The sequence below is a fragment of the Akebia trifoliata genome, chromosome 16 (genome assembly GCF_017979445.1).
Source record: "Akebia trifoliata isolate Shusen 1 chromosome 16, ASM1797944v1, whole genome shotgun sequence".
Classification (NCBI taxonomy): domain Eukaryota; kingdom Viridiplantae; phylum Streptophyta; class Magnoliopsida; order Ranunculales; family Lardizabalaceae; genus Akebia; species Akebia trifoliata.
In genome coordinates this window covers 16,335,548-16,350,834 of record NC_141390.1, presented here as the reverse complement: position 1 = coordinate 16,350,834, position 15,287 = coordinate 16,335,548, and the positions used below count along the sequence as shown (strand labels likewise).

General features: G+C 34.6%; 2 protein-coding genes across 3 annotated transcripts; both read left to right on the top strand.

The window, feature by feature from the left end:
• The first annotated feature begins 4,147 nt into the window (after positions 1–4,147).
• On the top strand, positions 4,148–6,137 carry LOC147382645 (uncharacterized). Of its 2 annotated transcripts, none has more exons than XM_086428855.1 (6): positions 4,148–4,286; positions 4,378–4,628; positions 4,718–4,924; positions 5,018–5,297; positions 5,446–5,808; positions 5,896–6,137. In XM_086428855.1, exons 4-6 carry the CDS (start codon positions 5,226–5,228, stop codon positions 5,935–5,937), a joined length of 477 nt encoding a protein of 158 aa, XP_086284981.1. In that variant the 5' UTR covers positions 4,148–4,286; positions 4,378–4,628; positions 4,718–4,924; positions 5,018–5,225; the 3' UTR covers positions 5,938–6,137. The 2 variants fall into 2 exon arrangements, 1 of the variants encoding a protein (XP_086284981.1); XR_015173805.1 differs by having other exon boundaries at positions 4,154–4,286; positions 5,896–6,135.
• Positions 6,138–6,577: 440 nt separating this feature from the next.
• On the top strand, positions 6,578–14,787 carry LOC147382644 (uncharacterized). Its single transcript, XM_086427206.1, has 7 exons — positions 6,578–6,594; positions 8,196–8,271; positions 8,871–8,935; positions 12,295–12,391; positions 12,599–12,754; positions 13,616–13,778; positions 14,051–14,787. The coding sequence occupies exons 1-7, from the start codon at positions 6,578–6,580 to the stop codon at positions 14,122–14,124; spliced, it is 648 nt and encodes a 215-aa protein (XP_086283332.1). The 3' UTR covers positions 14,125–14,787.
• The last annotated feature ends 500 nt before the right edge of the window (positions 14,788–15,287 follow it).

Genomic DNA, 15,287 nt, shown 5'->3' with positions numbered 1-15,287 from the left:
AAACCCTAGACTTCCAACGATTTCTTATTTGGAATTTTTCTACTAATTGTGATTTGTTAAACCCTGATTTTTTTTTTTTTTTTGTTAATTATTTTTTGTTATTCATGTTTTTTTTTAATGTACTTGTTGAAATTTTAGAATTTTAGATTTCAGAAGTTTTTTTTTTCTCAATAAATAAATAAAAATAAATAGAAGATGATCTTCTTTTAATTGGATTTATATCCTTTCTTCATGTATTTAAATAAAATGTAGCAATCTGATCTATATATGTTTTTGGATTTATGTGATTTCTACTTCCATTTTAAGTGCACTGAAATTACTTCTTCAATAGGGTCGAGCTAAATTTTGAATGGGGCCTTATTGTGCGTTTCAAATTGCAATATTGTGATAGATGGCAACATTATTACGTATTCTTCTAACAAGTAATGCGTTTTCTCAACTACTGCATCAATAACTTGCATTGAGAACCAATAATTTGGTTCTCTTACAAAATAAGTTTGGAGTGCATAGCCCTTTTATGCTGATACGGTGATGACAGTAAGCTTTAATCTCGTAGATGCTACTTTCCTTGCAAGTTTGTGTTGGTGATTGAAATTTTTGCCCAAATTTTTGAACTATGAAAACCTCATCTTATTTTTTCTCTAATGGTTTAACAGGGTTGATTTTCATAGGACAATCAGTGGGGAAGGTGGCTATAAAATATTTGCTAAAGAATAATTGTATTTGGTTGAAGCCTTGAGGTATTCCTTTTGCTCTACAACTTTCACCATGATGTTAGACATTTGATCAAGTAGTCATAACTATTCAATGTTTCACCATAGTAGTCTACTATGATATTTCAGCCAGTTGTTTGCTTGTAATTGGGTTTTAACTACTGTAGGTTCATAGTTTCAATTTCTTATCTCCTCTCACTTTGGTTTGCTACTAAACAAATACAACAATATAGTATTCTACTCTTCTTGAAATACTTTGAAAATGTCTTTTATTCTTGGTGCATCTGCATAGAAACCAAATTGACAAGATGTATTTGGTTAAAAAATAGATGTTGTATTGAAGTAGTCAGACTTGTGGCATGTGAAAAACCTATTCTTGAGGTTCAGCTTTTTAACATCCAGTTTGAAATGCAAATATGGAATCATTTATGTTCTGGTAGGAGGGTCTGTCATGCTCAATCTCGTTTTCTTAGTGAAAGAGCACTATAATAGGTAAGTTTTCTCATTCTTATTATTTTAGTTGCTGATGCTGATTATTTATCTGCATACCAAAGCTGTAGTTTGAGTTCTGGTCATCTTTCTAATCTCACTTTACCACCCTCTCTTGCTTGAAAAGATTTTGACATTAAACATCGACCATTTTCTTTAGACAGTCGCAATGTTAGACTTGGGTTGGCAACCGATGGCTTTAATCCATTTAGGACGATGAGTATTTCTCATAGTACTTGGCCTGTCATTCTAACAGTATACAACTTACCACCATGGATTTGCATGAAGCAGCTTTATCTCATGTTATCATTATTGATTCCAGGTCCTTATGGACCCGGCAATGATATCGACGTGTATTTGCAACCATTGATAGATGATTTGAGACAATTGTGGGAGTTTGGCGTAGACACATAAGACGCACATAGCAATTAAACCTTTCAAATGAAAGCTGCACTATTATGGACGATTAGCGACTTTCCAGGATACGCTATGTTGTCTGGATGGAGCACCAATCCTTGTTGCAATAAGGACAATTGTTCTCAACGTTTGAAGCATGGTAGAAAATTTTGTTACCTAGGTCACCGTTGATTTCTGCCGATTGACCATAGGTTTAGATTTGATAAGAAATGTTTCGATGGAGAACAAGAACATCAAATTATGCTAATCCCGCCATCTGGTTATGAGGTTTTGGAACAAGTAGAGGGCATAAACATCACGTTTGGGAAGATTTCTAAGGTTGCAAAAGGACGCAAGAGAGGGCGAGAGGATGATACAAGAGATTTTTACAATTGGAAGAAGAAAAGCATTTTCTTTGACTTACCTTATTGGAAACACAATCTGTTGCGGCATAGTTTGGATGTCATGCACATTGAGAAAAATGTGTGTGATAATGTCATTGGGACTTTGTTGAACATCGAAGGAAAGACAAAGGATAATTTGAAGGTTCTTCTAGACTTGCAAGAAATGAAAATACGAAATAAGCTTCATATCCAGTTAGTATAAGAAATAAGACATTATCCTCCCGCGTGTTTTATAATGACCAATATTGAAAAAGAGAAATTTTGTAATGTGTTGAAGAATGTTAAGGTTCCAGATGGTTATGCAGCGAATATTTCACGATGTGTACATCCCAAAAAACGTATGATTTCTGGACTCAAGAGCCATGATTGTCATGTGTTGATGCAACAACTACTCCCGATAGCCTTGCGAGGTACATTGGTTAATCATGTGAGCGCAAACCTAATTGAGTTGTGCACATTCTTTAGAGAGTTGTGTTCTAAGGTTGCACGGGTAGATGACTTTGAAAGGTTGCAGTCTCAGATTGTGCTAACATTATGCCACTTAGAGAGGATTTTTCCCCCAGCGTTCTTTGATGTTATGGTGCATTTACCCGTTCATTTGGCTGTCGAGGCACGAATCGCTGGACCAGTACATTATCGATGGATGTACCCTATTGAAAGGTATGCATTAATTTTTGTATTTTTTTTGTTTAGTTTCACATGCACCACACTATTCAATCTCATAGTCAAATTATCTCAATGCATGGTCATAAGTACCTTCTCACACTTAAATCGTATGTACGTAATCGAAGTCGATCAGAAGATTCCATCGTAAAAGGGTACCTCACAGAAGAATGCTTAACATTTTGCTTGAGGTACTTTGATAGTGTGGAGACAAGGTTTAATCGGCCAATAAGAAATGATGACTTTGGTAACACTATCTCAGGTCGACCATTGGGAAAAGAACAAGTGTTTACTCTAGATGAAATATCATGAAGACAAGCAAATCGATACATGCTTTTCAACTCTGAGATACTTGTCCCATACTTTGAGTAAGAATGCATATTTATTTTGACTTTTACCATGCATGTTGAATGTAATATATCCATAGTTAATCATATTTCTTGAACTCAAACATTTACAGAAAATACAAGAATGAACTTAAGCAGCAGTATCGTCGGGTCAGTCGTTTTGAAATTAATAGGCTTCACGCCAAAGAATTTGATGATTGATTTTTCAACAAGTCCTCCCAGTCGGAGAATTTTCCACTTTCAGATGAAGTTAAGAAATTAACAAAGGGTCCTGATCGTGTCGAAAAAAGATTCAACACGTATATCATTAATGGGTTCAGATTTCGCACGAAAGGTAGTGAAAGTAAGAGAAAAACTCAAAAGAGCGGAGTTATCGTAGTTGCAAATACATCAAGTTTCTCAAGTGTTAGTGATAGAAACCCAATTCAAGGAGACATTACTTATTATGGTGTATTGACTGATATCATAGAGCTCAATTATTATGGATGGAAGCGTGTTGTATTGTTTAAGTGTGAGTGGGTTGACGTTAAAGAGGAATAAAAAAAGATGACTTGGGGTTTACGCTCGTCAATTTCACATACTTATCCAATACTGGAGCAAATGTTTTCGATGAACCATTTGTACTAGCATCTCAAGCCACACAAGTATTCTACGTCAAGGACTCCATGGATTCAAACTGGTATACTACTGTACAGTCAAAACCAAGAGATTTGTTTGAAATGGGAGGAAATGGTACAATAGAGGATATCGATGATTACTTGCAAAACTTGCCTTGCAATGATCAAAGTATGGTGGATACTTTGATCGCCTCTGATGATAACGTAAGATGGGATAGGTTAGATATGCCAGGAATAACGATCAATGAACCTCTAATTATCACGACACCTTTAACGGCCACAGATGAAATTAGGGAGGATGACATTGATGAGGTAGATTTCATTAGTATTGATGGGGATGAGTTGGAGTCCAGTGATGCTGTTTGAAATTATTCATGTACAATGATGTAATTCTAAGTTCAATGTATCATTTGATATAGATTTGGTAATTAATAATTAAAAAAACTCATTTGTAAATCTTTGAATTAACCTCTATTATCATTAAATTAATAACATTTCTTATAAATTTCAAAATAACTAATCATTTTCTTGATCTTTATTATAAGATGCATAGTCATGATTCACAACCTTCCCAACATGGGGATGAGACGGTACATTTGGGGTCCGCACAGATAGACATGACTGCTCCTTCCGATCAGGCATCTAATTCAACATCTAGTAAGATTGACTAATTGTTTTTAAGATTTTGCACTCATATATGTATATGTAATTGAATGATAATCAATTTTTTGTACATAATTTTCTACAGGGTCTACCAAGACGCATAAAAAACGTGTGCGAGGCAATACACGTCTTGAATCACTTTGGAACATTGGCCTAGAGGATTTAAAAACATGTGTTCGAAAAAACAACTACAAGCAGCCTATTGGCAATGGGGCCAAGTTACTTGGACAGTTTTTAGGTACCGTGGTACGGAAGCCACGGTTCATATCTTTCATGTATTCAGATTGGAGGCGAGTGCCGATTGAAGCTAAAGAAAAAATTTGGCAAACTGTTCAGGTAATCTAAAAAATAAATCAATTAAAGTACACTAACTATTTATATTTATCCAGAAACTTTATGCCTATACTTTTTTAAATTTGATGTAGGGGGTTTTTGATATCGATGCCGACTTGAAGGGTTGGGTTCTTGAATCCTTCAATCAGAAATGGAAAGACCGTAAATGCCTCTTGAAAAAAAAATATTATTTAGACTTTGTGGGTGCTCTAGATGAGGCTAAAAAGAACCTTCCACCTTTTATGGATCAAGTGGAGTGGGATTAGCTTGTTCAATTTTGGGAAGGCAAAGTTGGTAAGGTATGAGTAACAACCCTAGTTACATATGAATTCATTTAATTAACTGTTGGTAAGGTTTGAATATTATCTAATTTTTTATTGTTTACTTTGTAGATGCGGGAAAAGAAAAATAAAGCCAATCGTAAGAAACAAAAAATGCACCACACATCTGGCACAAAGATCTTCGCAAGAAAATTTGAGGAGGAGATAAAATCAAATAACCATCGAGCTTATTTAGTATATGATTGCAATAATATTTATTGACTTATTATGCTTTACTTGTTAATAGACAGAAAAGAATAATGGGGTGGAGCCATCGCGGATGCAAATGTTCATAGTAACCCACACAAGAAATGACCAGACCTTTATAGATGCAGAAACAGCGAAAGTTGTTGTAAGTATATATTTCCAACCTATTCTATTAGAAAAACTTATGTATCCAAATTTTCTATCGTATAAAAATGTTTGTAAGTTACAATCATTTTTTTGTCTTTTTTTTGTTTTAAATCATGTTAGTATTAATTGTATTTAATCTATTTTAGGATGAAATGAGACAAAAAGAGAACGAGTCTCAAATGTCAGATGATTCCCAAAGCAACACTGGTAGGAATGACATCTTCTCCCAAGTCATGGGAGAAGATGGTCATGGTCGTGTCAGGCAGATGGGGATGGGAGTGAGACCCTCAGCATTTTTCGGACCCCAACCCACTCGTCAAGAGTGTATCTCACAGGCCATTGAGGCAAATCGTCATGCTGATGAGGCATGTCGAGAAGCCGCTGCAACACGCCGAGAGATGATTGAATTTCAGACAAATGTTTCAATACAATTCGAAGCACTAATGTCATTTCTGAGCCAGCAACTTGGCCGTACTATAAATATGGTTGAAGTACTTCGAGGTACACAGGTAATAACTTGTTATTCCGCCTTCTTAAATAAAAAAAATTTTAATTGCATTTTCTTGTACTAATAGTTAAAATAATATTGTTTGTAGGCTTTCAATGGCAGCGATCCACAAACCTCTGTTGAGCAGTAATAGTTTGATTTGCAAGCTTTTTTGACAATGATCGGTGATCAATTTTTTGTTTTACAAGTTTCAGTACTAGTAACAATTTGAGTCTCCTTACCTTTTGTTAAATAGAAATCAATAATCAATATTTTGCTTTCTAAGTTCTGTTAATAGTGATAGTTGGATCTATAAACATTTGTTTATCATGTAGGAATTATCAACTTTTTGTATTGCAACTTTCATTAGTGATAGTTGAAGATGTTACAATTATTCAGTTCCATGTAAATGAAAATTAGACAAGAACTTGGTCTTGAATGTGTGTATCGTGTCTTATATATGTGGATTGATATCTAACACTTATTAGGTAAAACCTTTTTTAACTTTACATGTATTAAGTAAAACCTTTTTAACTCCGCCAATGTAAAATTAACGTTTTACATTGCCGGTCCCAAGCCCGGATAAAAGAGGAGGGAGAAGGTATGCCATGGATTCATCATTGTGAGTTTATTCATCGCCTCAAACTAATGGTTTACAATTGTAATTGTTCCTCTTTGTCTCATATTTGTAATAAATTCTCTGTACTTTACAAGCTTAGCTACTTTTGGATACAGATTGTAACTTTAAGGCCATACATCACCACACCAAGAAATACATTGCTCTAAAAGTCATGTATTTTGGTCAAAGGTACATTTTAAACGCAGCACAATTTGAGTTAATCAATCAATTCAAACACATATTGATACCCATATCTTTGAATTAGTAATTGAATCTTGGATGTACTAAAGCCATTGCTCCTTGAGGCTCTTTATCTATAATCCTACTTTGATTTCTTCGTATTTTTTTTTAGAATTTTTATTTTTTATACCTCTTCAATAAATCTTTTTATTGATAAAGAAATTTTCCATAAGAGCAACTCGAAAATAAGAGTGATAGATTTTAAGTTGAGGGATTGATTTTTTATTTTTTCAATGAAGAGTCCTTGTGTTTGTTGCATTAATTCATGTTGTAGTTAGCTTTCTAATTTACATCATATGTGCTATATTTACAAGTTCTATGGGTTTGCATCTGAGGCACAAATGGATCCAACCATTGAGGTGCATAAGTTTCTCTTCTTTTTATGTTTCGTAAGAGTCATGAAGTAGGAAAAATCCCTTACACAGAAGGGTGGCCCATGTTAGGCACCGAACGATTTAACTCATTTAATTGTCCTGTATTTTAGGCTTCTTTTACATTTGAATAAGATTTAAGGGTCTTTAAGAAAGCTTATTATTTTGGGTAGGTTCTGCCTGCCCCTGTCTTTTGTTATTGTCGTGCTTTACTCTTTGTTTATAAGCAATTGAATTTTCATTTTGACATAGTGTTGTAAGCATTGGATTATTAATTGAAAGAGCATCCTATAGAAGCATTCTATAATGTGGATTACATAACTGTGTTCTTGTTTTCAAGGACATATATTGATAAGAAATGCCCATTTACTAGCAATGTTTCCTTAGGGATGTCCATGGTGATTCTCTTGCTTTTGACACAAGATTCTTTAAAGGATATTTTTATTTTTTGTTAGATAGAAAGCAAAATAGAATGTTTTCCTTTTGGAAGGATCATTACTGAAGGAGGTGCGCATTGCTAGTTAAGGCTTAGTTAGAGGGTCTTCTTTCACATATGTGAGAGATTCAAAGATGAGGGGATGCTCCACCTTATGGGTTCAATTTTGGTGATTTCTTGGGTCAAAATCGATTAAATCAGATTCTGATGTATTCATTTGGATGGTCAGAAAAAGTTGGTGAACTATCTAGTTGTTATGGATATTAAATAGGGACATTTTGACTTGATGTCTCCTTGGAGTGAGCCATTGAATGGTGGACCCCAAACCCTATATATGTCTCACTTTTACAGCACTGGCAGGGTGGGATGGCTTCTTTTTGTCGCATCTTGATTCAATTATTTGTTTTTATTTAGTATGATGACCTCTTTGGGGAATCTATGTTTGTTTGATGCGATGACAATCAACGATTTCCATTTTTTTCCGGTCAAAACCCATTTGTAGGTGTAATTTTCGTATATGATCTCTATCAAAGAAGGACAAAAACAAGCTTGCAAAAGTGGGCAGTAGAGGTTGCAGCCGCTTGCAAAAGTGTGCATTTATAGTAGCTCCTTGCCCAATTAGCATTGGCTTATTGGCTATTTTGTGTCAATCATAAGCATCTCTAGATTTACTAGGTCATTTTCTTCTTATGCAATTGCTTGTTAGTATGAAATTTATAGTAACATGCCTTTTGATCTTGCAGGCCTCTGCGTGGATTTGACCTTGTTAAGGATAGGGATACAGGAAACTCAGAAGGTTATGGTTTCTGTGTGTATCAGGTGCGTGAAGCCATGGTTGAAAAAATAAATCTAAATTGGTCTCCACAACACTCCTTTTTGTTTAATTTCCTTTTATTCTGGCTACATACTTTCTACTTGACCTGCTTTATTAAAATAATGATTACATTTTAGACCTAGGGCAAAGCATGTAAATAAATGGAGCCTCTATATATAAACATATTTTACCAGTAAAACATAAGGTAATAAAGATGTAAAATATGGTCACCATTATCCTAATGTGTTTATTACATTTTAGACCTAAGTGTTATGTACCTGATGCTTATCAAATCAGTTTCAAGTCCAATCTGACCCTCATAGGTCCAATTTGACCCGTATAACTATTCTATTTACAAATAAACTATACAAAGCAATCAAGGATGTTTGCTGCATAGATTGAATTTTTTTTTTTAAATATATATTTGGGTCATGTCCTCTTCAAGATGTTAGACACCATAACTAAGAAAATATGTATGGATATGTTTTAACTTCAGTCATAGCTCTGAATACCTTACATTTTAATACTTGGACTATTGTTTGAATCAATTATGGATTGTTGATTCCATGCTACTCCTGCAACCATTGTTAAATGATCATCAAAGGAAGTGGGATCACCCATGAAGATTGCCAAAATTTTCAGGTCGGAAGTTGGAAAAGGAATTCAAAGGTAAACATATACTTTAAATTAGTTTTTTTTTTACTAATACTGTAATTCTAGTATGGTATTTGAAATACTGAATTTGAAAGACTTCTGTTCTTTGCTGCTTTTAAAAATCTGTAATATTTTAATGATCACATGGATCATGAGCAATGGGGTAAAACAAGCCCATTTTTTTCTGCCATCTCTCACATATGAATCAAAATTTTGTCATGTATTTGGTCTATATAGGGACACTATATTAGCTACTTTCACTAATTCCTACAATAATGAATGCCTCCAATATATATTTTTTTCACTACAATGTTTGGACATTTTGGCACAGTCAGTTTTTTTAGACCACCATGTATATATTCTTTTTATTTCTTCCAGATGTTAATGAATAGTTTTCTTTCATGGTAGTTGGCTACTGATAAAATATAATGCACAGAGTTTTGCTTTCTCTTTCTCTTTCTCTTTTTATGCTTTAGAATCACTATAAAATATAATGCACAGAGTTTTACTTTCTCTTTCTCTCTCTTTTTGTGCTTTAAAATCACTGTGCAGTTCTTATATTGGCTGTTAGTTTTCTTTCCTGTATCTCTTCCTCACTTGTGATAACTAGTTCATATAGTGTGCAATGTGCTGTTGAAGCATGTCGTTAATTTACATTTCACTAATAACTGTTAAATGATGTAAATCAGATAGGGTATATTCAACTTCTATATTGTTTACTTGTTGCGCTGTTTGGGTGTATATTCATAACAAGTTCCTGTTTCTTACAATCAGATGCCTTTGACACTGAATTATAACTACAAAACATTGCTGCAATCTCTTGTAACCAAGGATTGACTGGTTATGGGTTGATTCAGAAGGGTACTTCACACTACACCTCTCTGTACTTTTTCTTTTCTTAGCTTTTTGGTTGATTGATACTAGTGGAGAATATTGGAATAAAATATATGTAGATTTTTATAGTCTTACTCCATATCATGATTTTATAAAACCATGTAACACAACTTGTCTCAATTTGGATAGGGGGATGAATTGATTGCATTGAAGGGTTGGGTGTTTATTCTTTTGTAGGTTGGCGATCTTATTGTTCTCTTAAGAGAACTGGCTCATACAGATGCAAATGTAGTGTATGATAACATGTGGCTCATATAGAGAGTTTTGGTTATGTGGACAGAGGGTTTTGAAGTATGCCGTGAAGAGAGCAATGGATTGCAAGCTCTTTGAGATGTTGATATGGGTTACAAACCCAAATAGAAGAAATGATTCTCTAAGTAGTCGGAAGAAGTTCCAACTGCGAGTAGCTGGGACATTGGGTCTTGTGTTTCCTCCTCCTATCGCTAGTGATGATGATGATGATGATGACGATTATGATGAGGGTGTAGTCTCATATAGAATACGTGCTTGCTTAGAAAATTGGTGCATGATGGTCATTGGGAACTCCAGGATTTGGAAATCATGGGAATTCCAATTTTCAACAGGAGAGGAAATTCTTCCAAGGTTGTAGCACTTTCTTCTACTAACCTAACTTACCATTCATGTGTTGCTTTCGAGGACATGGATAACTTGTTATATGAAGAAAAATTGGATTTGATTTTAGAAGAGTCTGGTGATATTGCTTATTCCCCAAATCTGAGAGGTCTTATTACTCCAGAGGTCGTCATGGACTACATCTTATACTTCTTATTATTTGATTCATGAAGTATTGAAATACAAATTTGCTAAGGTATTGGTATGCAGAAGGGTTTATTGGCGCAGATGATGATCTAGAGGCATCTTTCAAGTTAAGGAAGGGCCTATTGAAACAGCTCCACTACCCTCGCCTAATTCAACTACAACTGCAACATGTTCAATTTGAAACTCTATGGAGGTTCCTGGACATTCACATACAAAGAAGTTCTCCTAGATTCCTAATTATATACAGAGATACATTTGATACGCGTGAAAATCCACCACAGTGAGAAGACATAGAAAGGATCAATTTTTACTGTACCCCTAATGAATATCCAATATCTCCTCCAAAATGCAGTAAGCTCGCTACACTAGTTGTCAGTAATTTACCAGATTTCAAGGAGTTATCAGAAAACTTTTTGAAGCACATGATAGAAATATACAATTTATGATGAAGTCTGATATATACAGTTTCAGAGTAGTGCTATTAGAATTGGTTGTAGGATGCATGGTCGTCGACTTAAGTAAAGACAATAAAGACAAGACACAGAACCTTGTTTTGTGGGTAATTAGGCACCCCTTACTTCATTTTGAATTAATTAGAGTGTATTAAGGTATTTATCAACTCTAATTTCAGATCAGTCAATTAAGGTTTGCTATCTTTATTGGCAAACTTTGGCTTCATTAGTAGAGATAGAAATAGGTGTTTCTTATTTATGCGTTAGGTGAAGTTAATGCTAGTGGTATCATTTACATGGACCTCTATGCGATCTTTGATGTTTTGTTATTTTTCTGTTTATGAACTGTCTAGCCTAATGTCTACGGTGGCTTTAGGTTCTGTTAGTTGATCCCATTGACAAGGTTGCTATTCAAAACCTGAAATCATACAAAGAGAAGAACTTCATTGACATCAGCAAGGAAGACTTGGATTTGGGTAAGTCAACTGAAACTTGGCTTCCGAAGTACGTGCTCAATATATATTCCTTTTCTCTAAGAACCAATATTTATTGGTACTCATCCTCCTTTCTATTAATCTCCATCACTTTCCAACTTTCTTCTGAAATATATATAGGTATCTTTCCAACTTTTTAAGCACCATGATGGACAGATCTAGCTATTTAACAAGAGTACTCTTCATTTGATCTTCATTGAATTTGGCCTTATTTTAGAATTTAGATACATTTCTTCTGTGAGTGAATAAGCAGAAATATACTTGAGAGTTGCATGGAAAATTCAATTGAAGATGAACAATTCCATTTATTTGTAAATGGACAGAAGTCCAAGCTGCCTCTCCTACTGATTTGTGTCTGATATGCATTACACTTAGCTTTATTGACACAATTATTCTATTGTGTGTTAATTTGATCTTGAAATGCTTGACTTTGTCACATAGATTCTGATAGTGAAGATGAGCATATTGATTGACACTCGAACAAAATTACACGTACACAAGCTAAGGTGCATTCATATTATTGTTTGATTGACACTCGAACAAAATTACACATACACAAGCTAACATTGAGAAATTAGAGTGTAGGTAAGGACAACTCTTGGTAGTCTTGCTTACCACTTATCATTCGTTGACTTGTTTAAGTTCATATTTTTCATTACATTACTGTATTTATGCATAAATACACACATTCATACATATAAATTAAAGGAGAAAACGGCAGACTTAGAGTTTTAAATTCATTTTGTTATTGCAGCTGTGTTGCCAACCTTGTGTTTGTCATTATCGATGTCCAACCGAAAGAGCTGGGAATACCAATAAAAGCTTCCTATGCTGTTGAGGAGGTTAAAGAGGTGAGAACTTGACTGAAAGTGACTTTGAGACTTTGGCACACAAGACGGAAGGGTTCTTTGGTTCAGATATTTCTGTTTGTGTACGTGAACAGACTTTAATAGATTATTTTCATTCATTCACTTCAATGTTTTGGTATTGTTGTACATATTTTCTTGAGTGATGCTGTTGAGATTAGATTGGTATCACACTCCTTGGATCTTTGACAGGTAAAAGACGTTCTCTTCGAACCTGTTGACAAAACTCAAGATGCAATGTTTTTCATTAAGACATCTAATGACACGTGGGTGTCATGTGGACCAAAGCAACCTGGGGCTGTTCCAATTACTATGCAAGATCTTGCAGCCAAAGGCCTTGCCTCAAAGGTAAGATGTTAGTGGAGATGAGTATTTCAGCTTTGCCCATATTACCTTATCTTTAAGACAGACACACACACACATAATTAGTTGAATGCTTTTTTTTGTACACTATACCTTTCTTCACCAAACAATCTTCTGTGCCAATTTGAACACTCCTTACACTATTCAAGGAATTTAGAATAAATAAGACCAAGGCAAAGCATATGGAGTGTAGCTTTAGCATTGACATGCATTGAGAGGAAGGTCCAATGAAAATTGATGGGTAGGTAATGTTTTAAAGAGACCATTTCATTTTCTTGGTTCCATTATCCATAAGATGATGTGGTTTACATTGTTGGAACATGTTTCTTGCTAGCTCAACATTCAACTCAATAAAGCATGGGATTTTGATTTCGTAGAGCAAACAAATAGAAATTAGAATGGCTATACTTTCAAAGTTATTTATACTATAACTTGTTTGAACAGGGGGACACAATTAATGCCATTTCACAAGCTAAAGCTATAGCTAGTGAAATTGTTAATGCTCAAAAAGTGGCATATAGTCAGCCCTGTAACCTGGCACATGAATTGGTTTCAACATTCACATTCTGTAGGGCTATACTTTCAACTTTCAAGGCATATGTTGATTTGTTATTTGTTTACTGTCTACCCCAAATCTTTTGGATATGGCTTTGACAATATGATTTGTTATGTGTTTACTCAATCTCGGTGATGAAACTGAAACACATAAAGAATTTGAGTTTTGAGCTAACTGAATTTCAACCCATCAAAACCGTACCTAGATTTTTGCTTCAGCCATGGCTCTTTTCAACTATATTATTGTCCTAAAAAATTCAGTATAGTATCTTATCTTGAAATGTAATGCAGGACATCTGGCATTTTAGAGTGATTGGATACTGGAAACAGATGAAATCTATCATACAGAAGAATTCTTTCAGAAATATCATGGATATGAACTCGAACCTTGGTGGATTTGCTGATGCCCTTAAGGATAGAGATGTGTCGTTTTCATGGGTGCCAAATACACATGGTATTGAATTCTGTTCCCATCACAGTTACAATTCCAAAATCTGATTTTGGATCGTGTTTTCCTTTTTTTGGTGCCGATTATGTTGATCAGTTGGAGTGCCCATGCACCAGGGATCAGCTTTAAATGTCTTAAAGGGTCACTTTTCACTTTTAATGTGCTGTAACATATTATTTTAAACTGAAATCTTACTATGACTTGAGCACAATTTTCATCAAGTACAATTCTTTTTTCTGTTTTAGTTCTATTCTGAGTTCCTTTTGTTGGAACTATAGATCGACTCGAGTTAAATGAACGTGATGACCAGCCTCAAGGACTACGTCACAAGGATGAAGGACGGTTAGAATGATATTTACCATATCACTGGTGAAAGCAAGAGCTGTTGAGAACTCCCCATTCCTTGAGAAGCTCAAGAAGAAAGGGTATGAAGTACTTTACATGGTTGATGCTATTGATGAGTATGTTGTGGGTCAGTTGAAGGAATTTGAAGGAAAGAAGTTGGTTTCTACTCTATTAAAATAAGTAGTGTGCCATTTCAGTAATTTTTCAATTTTACTATACCATTTTGTATTTCTCTCTTCATTTAATTGGTGATCTTTTTCAATTTACTATACTAGAGTTCCCACCGCCAAGTAAGTTGAATGCCTTTTTATGTATCTCATGATTATGTAGTGTTAACAATTTAAATCGATATAAATTGGATTGGGTTGGAGAGTAACGAGGGGCATTTGAGTCTTTTTATGTTGTTAGTTGGGGTCTAGGTCATCAATGTCAACACATAGGGGTATCTCCATTATTTAGCAACATGTGAGGGGGGCAGGTGTAAAATAATTTTTTTTTAAACAAAATACCCTATAGCGACGGTCGCCGACAGTCGCTATATCCCAATTATACTGTCGTTTTTTCCGACTGTCGTAAACAATCATTTTTTTTCGACTGCCGTAGACAGTCGTTTTTCCCGACTGTTTTGGTCTGTCGCTTTTTAAAAATCACTCCTTTTAAAACGACTCTTTTTGCGACTGTAGGGACAGTCGTTTTTGACGCATGATGACGAAGTGTGTATTCTATATTTGGGTGTTTTTTGAAATTTGAAAACTTTCAAAGTTACAAGTTGTGTAGGGATGCAACTTGGTTCGGTTCGATTCGGTTTGAGGTCAAATTGGAATCGAACCGACATAGATCGGTTCCACTAAATAAGAACCAAAACTTAACCAAATTCAATTGGAACTAACTAACCCAAACCGAATTGAAGTCGGTTTGGTTCGGTTCCACGGATTTCAAATATTTTATAAATTATAAGTAATGTTTTTTAATGAAAAAATAAACATAAAATTTCATATAATAAATTACAAATCTATTCATAAAAAGTCATTAGTTTATCCATAAAAGATCACTAATCTATGTACTAACTCTTAAATAATTCATAATAATTATTATATACATATATATTTATTTATTGCATAGGGGTTCGGTTCTCGGTTTGGTTCAGTTGTGTACAAGCTTGATCCGAGA

Bases quoted from the DNA above. Each gene is read 5' to 3' on its own strand.
- LOC147382645 (XM_086428855.1), top strand. From the start codon at position 5,226: ATGCAAATGTTCATAGTAACCCACACAAGAAATGACCAGACCTTTATA. The intron at 5,298-5,445 runs GTAAGTATATAT...AATCTATTTTAG, and splicing joins CAGAAACAGCGAAAGTTGTT to GATGAAATGAGACAAAAAGA. The intron at 5,809-5,895 runs GTAATAACTTGT...TATTGTTTGTAG, and splicing joins AAGTACTTCGAGGTACACAG to GCTTTCAATGGCAGCGATCC.
- LOC147382644 (XM_086427206.1), top strand. The intron at 8,936-12,294 runs GTAAACATATAC...TTGTTATTGCAG, and splicing joins GTTGGAAAAGGAATTCAAAG to CTGTGTTGCCAACCTTGTGT. The intron at 12,755-13,615 runs GTAAGATGTTAG...AATGTAATGCAG, and splicing joins CCAAAGGCCTTGCCTCAAAG to GACATCTGGCATTTTAGAGT.